Source organism: Sminthopsis crassicaudata, chromosome 4 (genome assembly GCF_048593235.1).
Source record: "Sminthopsis crassicaudata isolate SCR6 chromosome 4, ASM4859323v1, whole genome shotgun sequence".
Classification (NCBI taxonomy): domain Eukaryota; kingdom Metazoa; phylum Chordata; class Mammalia; order Dasyuromorphia; family Dasyuridae; genus Sminthopsis; species Sminthopsis crassicaudata.
In genome coordinates this window covers 6,301,539-6,322,123 of record NC_133620.1, presented here as the reverse complement: position 1 = coordinate 6,322,123, position 20,585 = coordinate 6,301,539, and the positions used below count along the sequence as shown (strand labels likewise).

The 20,585-nt window shown below is 42.0% G+C and overlaps 1 protein-coding gene across 1 annotated transcript in view; it reads right to left on the bottom strand.

Annotated features, from left to right (window-relative positions):
* The window catches only part of ANKRD13C (ankyrin repeat domain 13C), a 44,354-nt gene that overhangs the window by 19,046 nt on the left and 4,723 nt on the right, over positions 1 to 20,585 (bottom strand). Inside the window, exons 2-3 of the mRNA XM_074265647.1 lie at positions 4,359 to 4,400; positions 197 to 301 (exon numbers count right to left, since the gene is read on the bottom strand). Coding sequence (XP_074121748.1) covers positions 197 to 301; positions 4,359 to 4,400 — 147 coding nt within the window. The remainder of the gene's footprint in view (positions 1 to 196; positions 302 to 4,358; positions 4,401 to 20,585) is intronic.

The following is a 20,585-nucleotide window of genomic DNA, read 5'->3' as shown; positions in this document are numbered from 1 at the left end:
AGATGATGTCGGGGTCACTTCAGAGAGAAGGCCAGGACCCCCACCCTGAGCCCTTGGTAAAGTCAGGGGGACCAGTAGGGGTCGGGAGGGGAGTGTGACTGGGCAGGATGACAGCAAAGAGAAGCCGAAGCAGGAGGCAGCTACGGGGAGGGAGCTCTGGGATGAGGGCGGCCTGCCCTTCCCCCCCAGTCCTTACTCATCTGTCTGTCTCCATAGCTGATGGCTTCTGCCAGAGGGCTCCATCCCTGAGCGTTTTTCACCTTTACTGGAGCATTGTGGGCCAAAAGCAAATGGGCACATTCTGCAAGAGAGAAGGTGATTAGGGAGGGCTTCCCCACGAGAGCCTCGCAAAACTGTGGGACCTCACAGGGGCCATACCCTGCACACTGCCACACTCAGACGACCCTGAGGCTTCTCACTCACCATGGCCGGAGCGGCTTTAACTGACATCAGACCCCCAACCAGGCAGAGGGTCTCCTCTCTCAGCATCTCTCCGCCTCTTACCCCATGACCCCCATCCCTGCCACTACCAGCACGAAGCGCAGCCTGGCTGCCATGGAAAGGTAACAGTGCAGTCCCGGGAGAGCCCCCCCATCCCCCCCCACACTCCCACCATCATCAAAGAGGAGAACGATTCAGGGCCACAAGGAGGCCCTCTCTCATTCCTGCAGAGCTCGGCCCCAGTCACTGATCACACGTCACACTGCGAACCAAGGAGCCCTGGGGCAGCCGGCCACCGCCCAGAATGCGCCGCCACTCCCGGCCCGCGCAGCCAGACCCCAAAGTCCAGCCTCCTGTGCAAGCGGGGCCCCCGCTGACCCTCCTCAGCGGTCCACGCAACAGTGAAGCCCCCAGAGCTGTTGGCGGTCTGACTCCGGCACTGATCCGACTGGAGGTGATGACGGTTCTGAGGGGGGCACACCCCGTCCCCCTCGGCCTTGCCACCTTCTTCTCAGCTTGTGTCCTCGGAGAGCAGGAGCCAGGGCCGGCAGCAGAGGCTTTGCTGGGCACCGGCTGCCACAGGTGCCCGTCTTTTCTGAGCTCTGGCATGTGAGTTGTGGCTGAGGGCAGAACACCGACAGCCCCCAGCAGCCGTTCCAATTTCTGGCCTCTGCTAGTTTGCATGATGTTAATTCTTCGGAACCTACGGTACTCCATGATCTTTAATGGATTTCTGTGCCTCTATTACTTAAAGAAAACTCAATTTCTTTTAGAACTACTGACCTTTTTAGGGAAACAAGATGGATCCTTGCTATTATCCCAACAGTGATAACACAAGATGGTGTGTCCAGTTATCCGTTAACTTTAGTGACCTCTTTTTTTCAGACACTTGGAGTTAAGGTTTTTGCCTGGAGTCAAACTGCTCAGAACAGTAACTGTTTGAGACCAACAAGGGCCTCCTGACTCCGGGGCCATAACTTTAAATAAGTAAACGACATTCCAACACCTCTCTCTGATCTACTCCTGCGACAAGTCACCCAGGACCCAGCCATGGCCCAGGACTCTAGAAAAATGTTTAAAGAGTAAACAGTGACAGGCAAAGGTTCTACTCACTGAGATAAGGGCCATCCTGTGTTTATTCAACAGAAAATTTCCGAAAAGCCTCATCTAGATGTTCTGATTCACCAGTCACGAGGTCTGTTTCATCCCCTTAACTCAAACAAGGCTAAGGAAAGGAAGCCGTGGGGGAAGGGGGGCAACGGACAAAAGTCTAGTCACGATGGCCAGAGGTCAGAAAGATCAAGATCCCAACTCCGCTGGCCTTGTCCGTCAAGGGAAGGGCTTCACTGCCCGAGACTCCTGCCCTCGCTGGAGTGCCTCCTCTCCACAGGCACTTTTCAGGCAGCAGGGGGCACCCCAGCTCCCAGGCCAGTCAGTGATGCTGGCGAATTTTTGTGGGGGCCACAAGGCCAGCTCTTCCCAGTGGCCCAAAAGGGAATCAGTGCAGGTGCCTTCTTTCTTTCTTTCTCCCCGGTTTCATTGTTTCCATTTCACCAGTAAGACGCTGAGACTTGGGGAGATCACGGCAAAGGAAAGAGAAAGATCGAGTGGGGAAGCGTCCAGACAAGGCCGTGTGGGCCGGAAGGACAGGGAGCCCCTGGGCCGTCTGCCAGGTAAAAGCCTGGAGGTAAAGCTGGGCCCAACACAGGCGCCTCCCAAGGAGATTTCTCTAGGGAACGACAGGGCGCAGGAGCAGAAAGGTTCTCCAGCTTTAGGTCCTGGATACGTCGGCTGATCCACAGTCCATAACCGAGTTCCCTGCCAGCCTCGGCGCTGCCGGGGAAGGTGCCCACGAGGATCCTCAGAGCAGGCAGCGGGAGGCAGAGAGCCGGCGTGGTGAAGGCCTCCATCAGAAAGGGCCTGGCAGTCAGGGCTTCTGGGGGACGGAGAGAGGGACTCCTTCTAAGCCAGTGAGCAGCCACGGAGACAAAAATGACCAGGGGGCCCGGCGAGGGCCGGAGGATGAACAAGAGCCCAACTGTCCGAGGGTTCAGAGGTCAAAAAGACCCCATGCTGTGAAGGAGGATGGCAGAGACCCGGGAAGGAAGGCTCCAGGGGCGGGGGAGGACAATGAGCGGACAGGACAGCCTCCCTGGGGGTGGGCTAAGGAAGGAGCTTCCAGAAGGAGCAGTCGAGGGAAAATGCTGCTGCTGCTGCTGCTGCTGCTGCTGAGGATGGAGAGACCGAGCTCTGTGACCAAAGAGGTGAAGGGGTCCTGCCCCGACTCCCCCAGAAAAGGTGAAGTCATTGCTATCTAATAAAGGAAAGTGCTGAGCAGGTCTACAGAGGCCCCTTAGGGAGGGAGAAGTGCCCTCCCCCTCAACCCTGGCACTGGGTTGGCTGCACTGGCAATGACAGGGTTCATGGGATGATGAGAAAGCATAAATGAGGAGATGACTTAGGAAAAAATTCCGCTTTTTAAGGCAGAAACTAGAGAGCAGGTTTTAGAAAAACTTCCACTGAGAAAATTCAAATTAGAAACGAAAATATTTCTCTGGATCATTTTAAGCTACCTGGAAAACTGGGCCACATAGAACAACTCCTTCCTAAGACTCAGGGCCAGGTGAAATTGTGCAGTAAAACTGACGAGAATTCAGATTTTGATAATTACCTGTGATTCAAAGCGCTCAAGAGACAAATCCCACAGAGCGCTTCTTCCTGCGCGTTCTGCTCACAACAGATTAACCGGGGGCTGCCATTGAAGCCGGCCCCACAAGGCCGCAGCCTCCGCGCTCTCCCTCCTTCACTCGGCCCCCTCCCCTCCAGCCCCTTCTGCCAGGACAGTCCACCTTCCCCGTCGGGGTCCAGTACATTTTCCTCCACTGACTGTCCGCCGTGTCACCCCCTGCCTGCCTCCGAGACCAGGCACAAGCGTTCCGGGGGCACTCGAAGCCTTCTCAGCTGCCCCTCCTGGCCAGTCCCCCAGCTCTCCACCGTCCCTGGGAGCTTCTCCCCCTCATCTTCTCCTGGCATGCACTTTCCTCCATAGATTTTCTAAAGTGTCTCCCGTCTTTCCCTTGCACACATACACCGTTTACTCATAGGCTTCCCAATTAGAGCAGGAGCCCCTTGAGAGGAAGGATGGTCGCCCCTTTTTGTGGGACCCCCCCCCCCCGTGTGGATCCTCACCCCCCCCCACGCCAGCCTGAGGCTGAGGTCCTGAAGGCTCCATCAGACAACAGCATGCTGGGGGGGTGAGGGGGAGGGCTGCCAAGCTACGGCCAAGGGGAGCACCCTGAGGGAGGCTTATGTTCTCCAATGTGCACTTCCCCAGCTTGTGAGGAGGCGAGGGGACCCACCAGGAAAGGGCTGAAGCAATTCCAGCCTCCTCACAGGGGGAAAGCATGAGTGTGACCTGTGACCTCACTTAGTCATCAGACTGAGCTGTGCATCCCACACCCACTGTGTGTCAAAAGGAAATATTAAAGTCTTCTGAAAAGAATAAGCCATAATACAATTATCTTGGCATTCAAAGTGACATAATTCTTAATTCTTAAACACTGAAAAAATTCATTTCCTATATTATGAATCTAAATAAATTTATTAATAAAAACACTTTCCAAAAGTATTAAGAATTTCAACCTGATTTATTCAATTCCATGGCAAGGGCATGGTGGAACAAAGACACTGCCATCTCAAAGAACAATGCTTTTGTGTATAATCTAAACTTGACAGGGCTTGCCAAACGAAAGGGGGTAAAATTCTCAAATTTTAGTAAATGAGGAAAACTGGTGACAGTATAAAAGACTATAACTTCATCCCACACATTTAAAAAAAACCCAACTTAATTTTAAGATTCTCCATGAACATATTTTAAAAGGAAAAAAATATATATATATACATATATATTTACTAACCTTTATTTCCTAACATCACAGCAAGATGTAAAGGAGTGTTTCCTAAAATAAAATAAAATAAAAAAAATTAGATGGAATAAAAAAACACAGGACAATTCATTCAAATGGGGTTCTTTATTTGGAAAAGTCTGTCATGAAATAAGATCTAACATCCTACAATCTAAAGCAAATCAATACGGCCCGGCAAAATCAGAATATGGTGATTTTTGACCTGAGACAAGAGCAGTCTTCCAACTAAATATGTTATAAATAAGTTCAACCTTGCATGAAAACTCTTCTATCTCTACTACCTGGTTAAGATGTAGCTAAAGCTCTGGATGAATCCACCTGCTTTTACCATTCATGGGAAAAGATGAATTTAAGATTATCCTTTAATTTATCTCAGAAATATTAATACCACACCTTGTTATTCAAGCTCCACACTCTTTTTCTGACGCTAAATATGCAAGCTATTTCAGAAACAAATATTTGAAGAATCATGGTTAAAATGAGAATAGGCCTAAAGCAAAATAAATAACAGGCAACTAATCACTATCCAGCCAATGAAAGAGAAATCATGACAGATAATCCAAAACTAGAGGCAATTTTTATTTTGCTTTAGTGATTTATGTTGTTATTTTGTGATGTTATTTATTTTGCTTTAGTGATTTTTATTTTGCTTTAGGCCAAATTTTATGCTTAATTTCAAATGCAGGCAGGGCTAGCACACATTATCTTCCTACACAGCAGCTGAACTCCTCCAAAGCTGCCCACTTTACTGCTTGGCACCTGTTGGCCTTCTCTCTGTTGTGCCACAGTTCTCTTCTAATGTCCTGACCCTGTTTCCCTAATGGTCCTATTCCTAAAAGTCCATTGGTAGGATAAAGGTCTTATATCTTAGACCTTAAGCCACAGACATTCCCTCTAAAAGTTGGATGGGATAAAGGTCTTTATCCATTTTAAACATCATTAGAATATCAGGAGCCTCTCCAGTACCCTCCCCCCCCCTCCTTATCCTAGGTGTCTTCCCCTATTAGGTCATCCCCATCCAGGTACCTCCTCCATTATGTCATTGTTCTGGTTAACCTATAAAAAATCTTGTGAATCTGGCATTGGTGCTGGATTCTTCTGAGACGATGGTTCCGTTCAGCCTTGGGATCCACTGGTCCCAGTAAATCGCTCCATTTAATAAATTCTGTATTGAATACTCTAATCTCTGTCTTGCTGAGTTTCTTCAGCTTTACATCTCAACTCCTCCTATCACTAATGTATTTATTCATTCATTTAAATAAACGTATAATGGGGTTCAAGGGCTTTTGAGCACTAGGGAAAATTAAGCTACAGGCCCTGCACCCAAACAGCTAAATTTGGACAAGTTAAGGGGATAAGCCAGACACAAGTCATTAGGCAAGTCTTGCAAAGAAACGCCTTAACAAATTAATAAACAAATCCAATGAAGTCAGAGGAGGAAGCTAAGGACATCCAGAAGCAGAACAAGAGTTAGAGACAAATATCTTCTAAATACGAGGGGAAATGTCACAGTGAATGTGTGTGAAATACACAGGACTTCTTGGCTGATTCTCTCTAAGATGAGCCATTTCTTTTCTTTGGCATTCGGCAAATATAGTCCCTGTACAGAATACTGTGCGCTATAATTATCTGTAACTGTATCCTTGCCAGACACCAAACTTCTTGAGGGCAGGGGTGTATCTTAATCTAAGACTTCAATCTCTTCCAGCTCTTTGTCCAATATCCTGCATAGATTATCGACTTTTAAAATGTGACTGCCATAAAGCCATCCACCTCCAGGGAGAGAAGCAATAATATGTGAGTACAAATTGAAACATCTTTTCTTTATTTTTCTTGGTTTGCATGTGTGTGTTTCTTTTGCAATATACAAATATATCGTATGACTTCACATAGATAAACGCTATGTCATTTGCTTTCTCAAAAGGAAAAAGGGGGTTACACAAAGGAAATTTGAAAAATCAAATTTTTTAAAAATAAATTATTTTTTTAAATTACATGTAATTGAGATATTTAATAATTTTTTTTTAGGAAAATGAAAAAAAAAAAAAAAACTAAACTAAATAACATGTATTAGCCAGCTAGGTGGTTCGGTTGAGGGATCACTGGACCTTGAGTCAAAGGAGATCCTTCAAATCTAAACTGAGACACAGGTAGCAGTGTGACTCTGGACAAGTCTTTTAAGCTCCTTCAGATTCCTCAACTGTAAAATGGAGGTTATAATAGTACAAACCTCTCAGGCTGTTGTAAGGATCAAATGAGACACTAACTGTACTTAGTACATAGTAGGCAGGTAAGGAATAAACTATATCATATATAATTAATAAGTTAATAAACTATAATGATGATGACAATTCATTACAATGAAGATTCAATCCTAGTGTGCAGTGGAAAAAAAGATACTCTATTCCACTGCTGATAGAGAAGGAGATTTGGCATCATAAGAGATTGAAGCATAAAAGTGAGTAAAATCTTTGTCCCAAGGATACCATATTATCAGAGCTGAATCCTAAGGATATTCCCAAAAGCAACATTGAAAGGGGGGAGAGAAGACTCATTTCTAAAAGATATTCATCAACAGCATTATTCTCAATAGGAAATTTTTCTATTTTCGAAATATTTCTATTCTTCTGCATAATACCTAGACCCTGACTCAATAACTTCTGCCCTAAAAATGTAATGGCATAAGAAATGACAAATGTGAGGAATTAGGAGCAACAAGAGAAGACACAGAAAGCAAATTAGGAGCAACAAGAGAAGACACAGAAAGTGATACATACATTTGGAAAAAGCATCAGAGTAAAACATGATTCCAACTATGTAAGTAATGAACACTCTTTCCAAAGCCTAAAAAAACCCTCAGAATTAAAAATTCACAAGGGCAACCAGAAACAAGAAGAATGTTGGTTATTGTTAATTTTGGTTGTTTGCTCATTTCAGTCATGTCTGACTCTTCATGAGCCCATTTGGGTTTTCTTGGCAGAGATGTGCAGTAGTTGGCCACTTCCTTGTCTAGATCATTTTACAGATGAGGAAACTGAGGAACACAGGGTGAAGTAATCAGCCCCAGGTCAACAGCTGAGCCCAAATTTAAACTCAGCTCTTCCCACCTCTAGAGGCCACAGCTACCACCAATGCTATGTGGTCTATTCACTGCAGCGGTAACTAAATAATACATAAACAGTTTTGGAGGATTCATTTTTATTCTTGTTTCTATTCTCAATCTGAAAATTACTAACTTTAGGATTTTTAAAAATTAAAGGATGCAGAATGAATAGATTTGTTCCCATGTATCAGGCTGTTTCCTCAGCACTCAGATGTTTCTTTAAATACAAATAACATTCAGATTTTCTCTCAGGAACCAGAGTTCAGAGAAGCAGTTCAGCCTCATAGCCAGACAGACCCTGAGCTGTGTCATGGCAGTAAAGTGTCGGAGCTCGAGTTGTCCCTGTGACAACATGACAGAGCCCTGGGCCTGGAGTTGGAAGCTCAGTGATCCTGGGCAAGGCCCCCCTTAATGTCTGCCTTAGTCTCCTCACGTGTAAGAGGGGAAAAACTTTACAATTAACTAGACTACATGAAAGCCACCAGCAAAAAAAAAGGAGTCTAGACATCATATTTCAAGAAATTATTAAGGAAAATTGCCTTGATATATTAGATCCAGAGGGTAAAATAGAAACTGAAAAATCCACTGATAATCTCCACAAAGAGATCCTAAAATGAAAACTCCCATGAACACTATTCCAAATTCCTGCACTTTAGGGTGAAGGAGAAAATGTTGCAAGCAGCCAAAAAGAAAAAAAATTCAAATATTATGGAACCAGTTGTAGAAGGCTTGGACATCTTAAGGATGAGGTTAAAAAGACCCCACCCCCAAGCAAAAGGCCAGGTGCCCAAATAACCACCCAGTGCCCAGAAGAAAGTTACTGTACACAATCCGAAGCAGGGAGGGGTACTGACAGCGTTTACCTAGCCCTGAAGTGGGCTTTGGTTGTCTCACCCTTAGTGGAAGTGGGTCCCGGTTGAATTGCTTGCACTGGCAAGATCATCCCTATCCCACAGTTATTATACACAATCAGGAGGCCCAGCAATAGACACCAACTCCCGAGGTAATTACTTTCAGAGACAAGCACATTTTGCCTGGAAGATCCCCCCACCCTTTCTCCTTGTCAAGTGCAAGTTCCACCAGGGAACTCTTGCCAGCCTTGTGGCTTCTTTCCTCTGGTTATATGTGCCTCACAATAAAGCTATTCCCCTTGGATGAGATGGGTTTGAGTACATGAATTCAGTAGATAACTGTGCATTCTTGACTTCATAAACTTCCTCATTCTCAAAGGAAAATGAGTTGTAATTTAAAAAAAATTTAGGATTACAACCAAGAATAGTGACTTCCTAATACATTGTTGGTGGAGTTGTGAACTGATTCAACTATTCAGGAGAACAATTTGAAACTATGGCCAAAAGGCTATAAAATTGTGCACACCCTTTGACCTAGCAACAACCTGTATCCCAAAGAAATCTTAAAGGAGGGGAAGGGACCCACATGTGCAAAAATGGTTGTGGCAGCCCTTCTTATAGTGGCAAGAAACTGGAAATTGAGTGGCTGCCCTGATCATTTGGAGAATGGCTGAATAAGTTATAGGATATGAATATTATGGAATATCATTGTTCTCTAAGAAACGATCAGCAGGATGATTTCAGGGAGGCCTTACATGAACTGATGTTGAATGAAATGAGCAGAACCAGGAGATCATTGTACTCAGCAACAAGATTATACTGATGGACATGGCTCTTTCCAACAGTGAGATGATTCAGGCCAGTTCCAATGATCTTGTGATAGACAAAGCCATCTGCACTCCAGGGAGAGCACTGTGGGAACTGAGTTGGGGACCACAACATGGCATTCTCACTCTTTTTGTTTGCTTGCATTTTCTTTCTTGTTTCTTTTCCGTTTTTGATTTGATTTTTCTTGTGCAGCTAGATAATAGTATAAACATGTATGCATATATTGTCCTTAAAAAAAATTTAGTGATCCCACAAAACTGAGTATAATCTTTCAGGAGAAAAAAAGGACTTTCAAGCATCCCTAATGAAAAGACCAGAGATGAAAAGAAAATCATAAACACAAGACTCAAGTGAAGCACAAAAAAGTAAACATAAAAAAAAAAAAAAAAATCCTAAGGGACTTGATAAAGTTAAAGTCTTTTCCTTTCTATGTGGGAAGATGATAACTTTTATTATTATTAATGCAATTGGAAAGAATCTCCAGACAGAAGGCACAGGAGTAAGTTGATTACATTGGGATAATCAAGAAAAAAAAAAAAAAAAAGTCAAAGACCAAGAAAGAGGGAAAACAGGGAAAATTATCTCACATAAAAGAGGCATGCAAGGAAGAGCTTTTACAAGAAAAAGGAGAATGGGGAGAAGGGACAACACCAACCCTAAATTCTAACTCTTTACTCCATTTGAATTGGTTTAAAGAGGGAAGAATATGTAGATAGTTAATTGAATATAAAAATCTATCTTACCCAATGGAGAAGTAGGAGAAGGAGATAAGCAATAAAGGGAAAGAGATTAACAAAGGGGCTGGGATCAAGGAAGAAAGTGATCAGAAGCAAAACAGACTTTAGAGAAGATCCAAGATAAAAAGTGAGGGGGGAAAAAAAAAAAAACACATAGGCACATAGAAATCTTAACTATAACTGGGAACAGGATGAATTCATTCATTAAAAAGAAATGGACAGAAGAGATTAGAAACCAAAATCTTAAAAATATGTCGTTTACAAAAGACACTTGAAACACACAAGGGTTAAAATAAAAGGCTGGAGCAGAATCTATTCTGCTTCAATGGAAGTTAAAAAAAAAAAAAAAAAAAGGCAGGGGTAACAATTGTGATCTTAGACAAAGCAAAAGTAAAAATAAACCTAATTAAAAGAGATAAGCAGGAAAATTACATCTTTCTAAAAGGTAACATCAATACTAAAGACACAAATCAAATGCCATAGCATCCAAATTTTTAAGGGAAAAAATTAGTTACAGGAGAAAATAGTAAAACTAATGGGACCTCAATTTACTCTTCTTGGTGCTAAATAACTCTAAGCATAAAATAAAATTTAAAAAATAAATTAAGGAGTTGAATAGATTTTTAGAAAAGTTATATGAGACTTGTGAAGGAAAAAAAATTGGGAATAGAAAGGAATATGTCCTTTTCTCAGTTGCATATAGCATCTTCACAAAAAAATGTATTATATATTTAGAACATAAAAACCTCACAACCAGAAAAAAAGCAGATATCAAATGCACTCCTTTTATGGCATAATATGACAAAAATTACATTCAATAAAGGGCCATAGAAACATAGATTAAAAATTAATGAACACATGGTAAATATGGTAATACATTTTGCATGAGTTTATATGTTGCTTACTTTCTCAAGGTATGAGGAAGGAATAGGAGGAAGAATTTAAAACTAAATCTTTTTTTAAATGAATGTTAATTTTTTAAATCTAACTGGGGAATATTTAAATAAATATTTTAAATATATTTAAAAAAAATAATAGAAAACTAAAGAGTAGGTAAAAGAATAAATCATAGAACAATCCATAATTTCATTAAAGAAAACAACAGTAAGACAATATGCCAAAATTGTGAGATGCAGTCAAAGCAGTCCTTCAAGAAATGTTTTGACATGCATTAATAATTTCGCATACATTAATGAAAAAAAAGTAAATCAACAAACTAAAAAGGACAAATTTTAAACACCTGAAAATAAAGGTGAGATTAGTAAAAGGTTTTTTAAAAATCAAATAATAAATCTAGAAGTTGGTTTTATGAAGGGAAAAAGCAAATAAAACATAATAAACCACTAGTTAGTTTGCTTTAAAAAAAAAAAAAACAAATTTAACAATATCAAAACTGAGAAAGGTGAATGTACTTCCAATAAATATGAAATTAAAGCACATAATTAGGAGTTATTTTGTCTAATTATTCGCCAGTAAAACTGACAATCTAAGTGAAATGAATATTTACAAAAATATAAATTGCCCAGATTAACTGAACAGGAAATTGAACACTTAAAATAACCCTATCTTGGAAAAAGAAATTGAACAGACCACAAATGAATTCCCTAAGAAAAAATCCCCCAAACCAAACAGATTTACAAGTGAATTCTAACATTTAGTGAACAATTAATCCCAATACTATGTAAACAATTTTCAAAAATAAGTAAAGAAGGTGTTTTACCCAATATCTTTTGTGGAACACATATGGTTTTGATACCTAAACCAGGGAAATCAAATTCAAAGAAAGAAAATTATAGGACACTTTCACTAATGAATACTAATGAAAAAATTTTAAATATAATATTAGCAAGAAGATTGCAGCAATATGTTAAAAGGATCATATACTATGATCAGGTGGAATTTATATCAAGAATGAAGGCCGATTCAATTTTAGGAAAACCCTCAGCATAACTGGCCATATCAATAACAAAAATAACAAAAATCATCCATCAGTAGAGGCAGAAAAAGAAAGCTTACCACAAAACACAATAGGAATAAAACTCATTCCTATTAAAAAGACAACAAAGCAAAGGAATAAGTGGAGCCTCTCTCAAAATGTTAAAATAGTTTCTATCTAAAATCAAAAGCAAGCATCTTCTATAATATTAGGATAAATGAGAAACCTTCTCATTAAGATCAGAATTGTGAAGCAAGTCTGTCCACCTCCATTAGTCAAGAAGAAGTAACAAAGAATTATAATATGCAATGAAAAAGAAAGAGTTATTTTATAGAACTAGAAAAAAATTTCATCTGGTGTGACAGATTGCCCTAGCTTCTCAAGAATAGCCCCAAAATTTTGCAAGGAATGTTGAGGCAATGTTTTATGACAAGAGTACTGAGAACATTTTTTTCTTTTTTAAACTAAAGCAATTGTTTAACATATATTGGATTACTTGCTGTCTTGGGGAAGGGTGGGAGAAAGGGAGGGAGACAAATCCGGAATGATAAAAATTTTTAAGGGTAAATGCTGAAAATTATCTTTGCATATATTTTGAAAATAAAAAGCTATTATTAAATTTTTTTTAAAAATTCATCTGGAAGAACAAAAAGGTCAATATCAAGATAATGAAAAAATTGCTTAATAGAAAAACATAGGAAAACTTCTATGAATTGATGCAAAATGAAGTGAACAGAAGAGCACTGTATTCAGGAACAGCAAAATTCTAACTATGATCAATGTGGAAGATTTAGCTACTCTGAGCAATAGGACGATTCAAGACAGTTCCAAAGGTCCCTTGATGAAAAATGCTTTCTACTTACAGAGACAAAACATAAGGCCTGAGTGAAGATTAAAACATACTTTTTATGTTTCTTGTTTTTGTTGATGTTAAATTCTGGGGTTGAGGGGGATTGTTTTGTTTTTGTACCATGTTTAACATGGAAATGTTTTTCATGATTTCATATGTTTAACTAATCATATTATTTGCCTTCTCAGAGAATAGGAGAGATTAGGAGGCAGCAGAGAAATTTGGAACTCAGATTTTTTTTTAATGAAATTTAAAAACTAATTAAAATACTTGATGACTTTTCCTTTCCCAAAAATAGCAGTGGCTCTCAATATATATATATATATATATATATATATATATATATATATATATATATATATATATATATATATATATATATATATATATATATATATATATATACATATATATACACACACACACACACACACACATATATGAAGTCAGATTAGTGGTCAGTTTACAATTAAACTGCCCACTCCCTATTCCCAAGGACTCTGGCACACTTATTGTAATCAAATAGTGCATTAACTTTTTTTAGCCGCTTCCCCCTCCCCCTCACATTCTAATTCCCACAGAGCACCTAAAGTCCATAAAATCCCCAGATCTCTTAGAAAACTTCTATCTAACCATGTCCCTGGAGTTTCCCACAGAAGACCTTCAGTGGTAACAATGAACCATTAATACCTAAACTATTCTTGGAATCTATTCATCCATATATCACAAAGAATCCATCTGATTGTAATCTAATCACTATCTCTTCTTCCTCAACCAGAATAGAAGCACGTTAGCAAGTTTTGACAAAATCTGAGCCTTTATTGGATAATTTATCAATTCAGACAAAAAAAAAATGATCTGTATTTTACAATTTTTTTTATTTCCTAGATTTTAGCCAAACATCTCTTTAATGCTGCCTTCTAGAATTTTTCTATAAATCAAAGTCAAGATTATTAGTCTACTCTACAGTTGTGGTAGCATTTATTTGTTTGTTTGTTTGTTGTTTGTTTTTGAGGCAGGATGTCTACCTTCATCTAATCTTCTCTTTTTCTCCTTTTTCCTTGGTTCTACAAAATGCCCTTGTGAGAGAAACACAATTTTCTAGATGAAACAGGGTAACCCCAATTTAATCCAGAAGATGTTCGTCCAAGTCTCTCATTGGGAGCAGAAATTAGCCAGAATCTGAATGCAGCCTCTGGCTTCACTTATTCTGCCAGGTCCCCCCCCCACAATGACGGGACCTCAATTGGTTTTGGACAACTTTTTCCCTTTATCAAACCCTTTATCACTCTCTTTGGAAATTTTCAATCCTTTTAAAATTATCAAAGGCTCTAATAAAATCTGCTATAAATAACTCTATTCCTAATTCTAAATAAATAAGCCCCTCAAAAGTTCATTTCCAACACATTAATGATCACTGCTGATTTTTAAGTGTAACAGAGGGTGCACAATGACACGGGCCCCAGAATAGGGGTCAGGAAGGCCTAAAAAGGAAGGTCCAGGAGGCCAGTGTCACTGGACCTCAGTGTCTGGCAGAGGCTGCCAAGTGCTCCAAAGACCTGGAGTCAGGAGGACCCCAGCTCAAGTCCAGTATCAGGGGCCTCCTAGCTAGGAGAGCCCGGTCAGACTTCCCCTGTCTGCTTCAGTTCCTCATCTCTAAAATGAGCCAGAGAAGAAAATGGCCAGCCCTACAGTGTCTTTGCCAAGAAAACCCCAAATGGAGTCTCAGAGTCACCCAGCATGGGAACAAAGGAACAACAATGAAATTAAAAGTTCTGAGTTCAAATTCCACTTCCTGTGCAAACCAATACCCAAATCACTATACTCTTATCTGAAAAAAGCTGGTCCTGCCTACTTCCTGTGTTGTGAAGAAAATCTGTGTTAGAACTGAAGTACTACACAAAGCTGAGCAACCACAGTCTCAGCAGTGCACCAGGGGGGCATTGCTCTTCATATTTCTATCACTACAGCTCAAGGAGCTTGGGCAAAGAGCTGGCCTTGGAAAGGCCAGGTGAAAATGCATCCAATCCCGACCAGTGTCTCCAGAAAGCGACTCCCTAGGTTTTAGTAGAAAAAGCTGAGTTACTTTCTGTTATTGTGTGCTTGCATTTTTGTTTTTCTTTGCAGGTTATTTTTACCTTCTTTCTAAATCCGGTTTTCCTTGTGCAACAAGATAACTGTATAAATATGTATATATATATTGGATTTAACTTTACTTTAACATATTTAACATGTATGGGACTGCCTGCCCTCAGGGGGAGGGGGTGGAGGGAAAAAGTTGGAACAGAAGTTTTTGCAAGGGTCAATGTTGAAAAATGACCCATGCATATGTTTTGTCAATAAAAAAGTTATAATAATAATAAAAAAGAAAAAACAAGTTAATTAAATGTCAAAAAAAAAAAAGGAAAAAAGTTGAGTTACCCGAATGCTGTCCCAAAGTCTTCATGTGTTTGCATAAATTAAATAATCATGAATCATGAACTATGGATTCCAAAAATCAGATTTTTAGTTTTTTTTTAAGCAATCCTTCCTTGATATTTATTTATCTGCTGAAACAAAGTTTTAATCCAAAAGACACATAATTTAGAACATGCATCTTTTGGGCAGGGAGAGGGAAGAGAATGAAATGCTTTGCTGATTAAAAAATGTAAAAACCCTACATACCTATAAAAAACTACCCGACAAAGCCGATTCATCATCCTACCAGAAGCCATTTCAGAAACACGGGTGCAGAGCATTACTTAGATAGAGTAAAAAGTCAAACTAAACCCAAAATTAGAATAAAGGAGAAAAATGGAGAAAAAAGGAGTTAGCTGTAATAGCTCCAACAAACTACAATGCTGGCTTTCCCTTTCAAATTCCTGAAAAAAAAAAAAATCAGAAACAGAAATGACTTTAACTAGCGCCATTTTTGAAATATAATCCATGAAAACCTGTCCCCAGAGATGCATTAAGCGCCCCAAAACGTTTCTCACTCAACTTACACCATCTCCTTTCAAGGTGACAAACATGGGAGCCCAAAACAACCTTCTGGCCTGGGCAAAACACCCCAAAGGATGAGGGAGGAAAGGCCAGAAGGTCCTGCTGGAGAAGCCTGGGCCTGGCTCAGCCCCGACCCCCCTTTCCCGCTCCCCCCCCCGCCCCCCCCCCCCCCCCCCCCGCCTTGAGAAGTTGGTTTTGCAAGCTGGGCGATGTGGGGCGCCAGCAGGAAATCGGGGCTTCCCAGGTTTATCACGAGCAAGGAACTGGCAGGGAGAAGGCGAGGAGCCAGAGCCCCCCCCCTTCCAAAGCCTGACGTGAGGACCAGGGGAGGGGGCGGGGAGGAGCCGCCTCCTTTTCTCGGGAAATCACCAGACTAAGAAGAAGGAGGAGGGCCAGGGCTCCCACCGTCGGGCCTGCCAAGGACGCGCAGGGCTTCCGGCTCAGGAAGCAAAAACAAATTGTGGCACCTGGGGGGCGGCCCTTCGTCTTTGCCCCTTCGGGCCTCCTGAATATTCCGGGTGGTTTCTGGAAGATGGGGCGCCCAAGAAAGCCAAGGGGACCGGACCGGGGGCAACAAGTAGCAGTGGCCCCGGCGTCGGGGGCTCCTCCTCAGGGACTCCAGCCCGATCCCCCCCCTCCCCCCCCTCCCTCCTGCCGCACCCGCCCGGGCTGGAGCGGCACAAGCTGGGGCTCGCTCTTGGACTTGCTCTAGACTTGCTCTAGAGCCGGGGTCACTCACTAAGAGTCCCAATTTCTAACCCCCTCCTCGGCCCCGCCTCTTCTCCCTATTAGCCCAAACTCCCCGCCACTCTTCTGTCCCGGTACTCGTACTCAAAGACGAACTCCGAAGCCCCAGGCCGCAGAGGCGGGAGGAGGAGGCGCAAGGGCAGCCCCAGAGCGTGGCCCAGGCAGGGCCCGAGGGGAGGGGGGTGGAGATGGCCCGCTGCCCCTCCATGGGGGGGGGGGGCAAAAGAGGGCGGACGAGAGACGGGCACCGGGCCGGGGCAGGAGCCAGAAAGGAGGAGGCAGGCTCCGGGGACCAGGGAGAGGCCGGCAATTTGGGAGTGGGGAGCCCAGTGGGGAAGCCGGCCGGCGTCGGGAGACAAGAGCGAGCTCATGCCAGCGCCCCACCCGCCCCTCCCCTCCGCTCCCGCTCCCACCAGTAAGTCCGGTGGCCAAAGGGAGCAGCAGTGACCACAAGGGTGTGGCGGCAACCTTCAAGTCCATTGGCCTTTTGCTCCCCGTTTTTCCGCGTGAAAAATAAAAGGGGAGGAGGGGAGGAATAACCTGATTTCGAGGTACCTTTGAACTCCCCAGTTCCACCAGGATATTCTACCCTCATTCAGTCTAACTTCACGGCCCGAATCCCACAAAACCTGTTCTTCCTCCAGACTTCCCTACCCCCAAGTCCTGAGACACCCGGGCTCACCCCTGTACCTGCAGGCAGGTATGTGAGCGAGCCCGCGCCTGCCCGCGCCAGACCCTCACCCTGTGATGGAAGGGAGGGACTCGGGTCATGTCAAGGTGATCACACTTGATAGCTTCTGCTTCTCCTCCCACAAAGTGGATGGGAGAACTCATTCTTTCTCAGTCATTTCAGTCCTGCCTGACTCTTCCTGACCCCAGTAGGAATGTTCTTGGCAGAGCTCCTGCAGGGATTGGCCACTTCTCTCTCCGACTCATTTTACAGAAGGGGAAACTGAGGCACCCAGGGTTCAACGACTTGCCCAGGATGGGTCACACAGCCAGAAAATGTTTGAAGCCAGGATTTTCCTGCCTCTGGGTCCTGGGCTCTATCCATTGAGCCATCTAGTTGCCCAAGAATTCATCAGAGGCATAATATAGATCAGAGGTCCTCAAACTTTTTAAATGGAGGCCAGTTCACTGTCTCTCAGACTGTGGGAGGGCCGGACTATAGTAAAAACAAAAGCTCATCCTCTGTCTCTGCCCCTCAGCCCATTTGCTATAATCCGCTGGGCCTCATAAACGTCCTCAGCAGGTTTGAGAACCCCTGATATAGATTTTGTTATTGGCCATATTCTATACAATGCTTTTGTAACTGAAAATATAACATTTTACACTTAAGAATTGGAAATTGAGATGTCCATCAATTGGGGAATGGCTGAAGAACTTGTGGTACATAATCATGATGGAATATTACGGTACTATAAAAAATGACACGCAAGATGGCTTCAGAAAAACCTGGAGGGACTTACAAGAACAGAAGTAGGAGAACACTGTACACAGCAAAGGCAATATTATATGATGAAGAATTATATATGATGATAAGGTACCTATTCTCACAAAAAAAAATGATGCAAGATAAATCCCAAAAGACTTGTGATGAAAAATGCTATCTGCCTCCAGAGAAAGAAGTGAAGCTGTCTGAATATTGACTGAAGCATACTATTTTTTCTTCTCTTTGCCTTCCTTGTTTTGCTCCATTCTGTTTTCCAAAAAACGACTAATGGAAATGTAAAATACAAAGTGGAACTGGTTCAGTAAGAGTGAGGAAAGGAGGAGAGTGTGGCTGATGCAGACCTGCGGGGCAGAGAGACTGAAGGTCACAGGACCCAGCAGGGCGTCCAGCATCACAAGGCCTGTCCTGGTTTGTTTCATTCTCAAGGGGAGGTGACACCACAAAATGCAAGTGAATTGCACTGAAGTGGGCAAAGGCTTCAGAGCCATCAGGGAAGGGCAGAATGGCAATCCAAGTGATCAGAGGGGGGATTTCAGTCTCTTCGAGGGTGGAAGGGCCACAATTATGGTGTGTGTGGCTATGGCAGAGCAAGGAGCAGTGGGTCATGGGAAATGGGCTGAGGAACTGGAAGACTAGTATCTCCAGAGAACATGTCTGTCTGTCTAGCTCTGCTGAAGCTCCCTGCTGTGAAGGGAGGAGTTGGGAAGGGAAGATCGAGATCTAGGGACACTACTCATTAAAGGAAGGAAGGGAAGTGTCCACAGACAAGAGTGATTCACAGGAACCCAAAGGAGAAGAGGTCCTAAGGGACCATTGTAGGGGGAGAACTGCAAGAGGGAATGAAGAACGGAGTATTCCATCGCCCTCAGCTTGACCAATGAGTCAAAATGTAGCCAGTGCTACGAAGGTTGTGGAGGCTGGGTCATGGGGAGGAAGTCAGCTCTCAGTGAAAGTCCAGAATGAGAAATAGATTTAGGATGAAAGTAGGTTTCTCATCTATGGAGCAGACCTTCCTTAGGCCATAATGGAAGAGGTGGGTAACTCTGAGATGAGGGAGGGAATGGGAATAAAAAACCTGGCAGTAGGGGACAGGAAAAAGATATACAATTCAGAGTAAGTAGGATGTGGAGGGTAGAACCAGAGAAGAGTTTGCTAATTAGTAAGAAAAAATTTTAGATGAGCCAAGAGGAAAAAACTTAAAAGGGATCAATACAAAGTATTAAATACAATCACATAAAAATAGAACAGAGACCTGATTTGAAAGTTCACGTAAAAAAAAAAAAAAAAGAAGAAGAAGAAAACCTAACCCTAAATTCATTATCTGTAAATGCATTATCTGTAATGGCAAAATTTAGGGAAATAGATATATCCAATGATTGCAGAAAAGCTAAATCTATATGAGATATAATGAAAAACTAATGCATTGTAGGAAATAAGAAATATAAAGAATTCTGAGTCATGGGAAAACATACAAAATGACAAGGAAACCAGACCTCAAAGATTAATAAACACAATGACTTACAAAAATGAAAATGAATACAACACTAATAAAACTCAGAGTACAATTGACAGTGTTGGTCCTAAATGACTAAACTAAGCACACACACACACACACACACACACACACACATATATATATATATATATATATATATATAGTATAAATATATATATATATATATATTATATAATATACATATTATATAAAAATGATAAGCTACAAAAACAAAGTTACATGTAGCAATCACATAGTGGACAATTTTGCTTAACTTTTTAAGAAAACTCTGAGAAGATAACAGGAAAGCCATACTGATGTGTAACACCCTCCCCCCAAAAAAAATCAATTAAAAATGAAAAATTTCAGATATCTGCATTTTCTTTTTAACTTAAAAAATGATTACAACCAGAATACATGAAGTAAAGTATTCTGAACAAGATCAAAAACAACATATTATTCAGTATTGGTCATGTTAATACTGTAGCCAAACATACTTAAAAGTGGTTCAATAACAAACAAGATGGTGAGGGGTGTTCAAAATCATATCCTGTCATATAAGGAACAGTTGAAGGACATCTATCTTGTTAAAGAGTAGGCTAAAGGAAGCCCATGCTACTTGCGAGGACAATACACTCTCCATGCAGCAGATGTGCAAAGCAGAATTAGAAAGAATGGAGAAGGAAGTAAAATTTAGCTCCCTATTATATAAGCAAGAATATTTAAAACTCTCCACCTATTACAGAGACTGCTTTAAAAATCAGTGAGCTCCCCAGTCAGGCAACTAGCGTTTATTAAATGTCTACTATGGCTCTGTAGATATAAAGAAAGAATGGCTGCTTGCTAAAACCACCACAGAAGATTCCTACACCAGAATGGAAGATTAGTCCCTTCAAGGCTTTTATACACCTGGCAAGACTCACTGCATCTTACAGATCTTGTTTGCACAGTACATCAGACTAATTACATGAAGCCCCAGAAGCTCCTAGAAGCTTGATGGGGAAGAAATGACCTTGACTTATTGACAATGCCCAGCTTCCCACATGAGTTTGAAGGGATGCCCTGCCCTCCATGCCAGGCCGGACACCAGAGATGAACTGATCTGGAAGACGGAGCCAGGCAGCTTTCAGAAAATTTCAAAGTTCTTCTTACTTACCCTAAACACCCCATGAAAGTAAACACCCGCCCAACTTCTCAGTACAAAGATCTCCTTGCTTTTACTATGCAGTAGAAAAA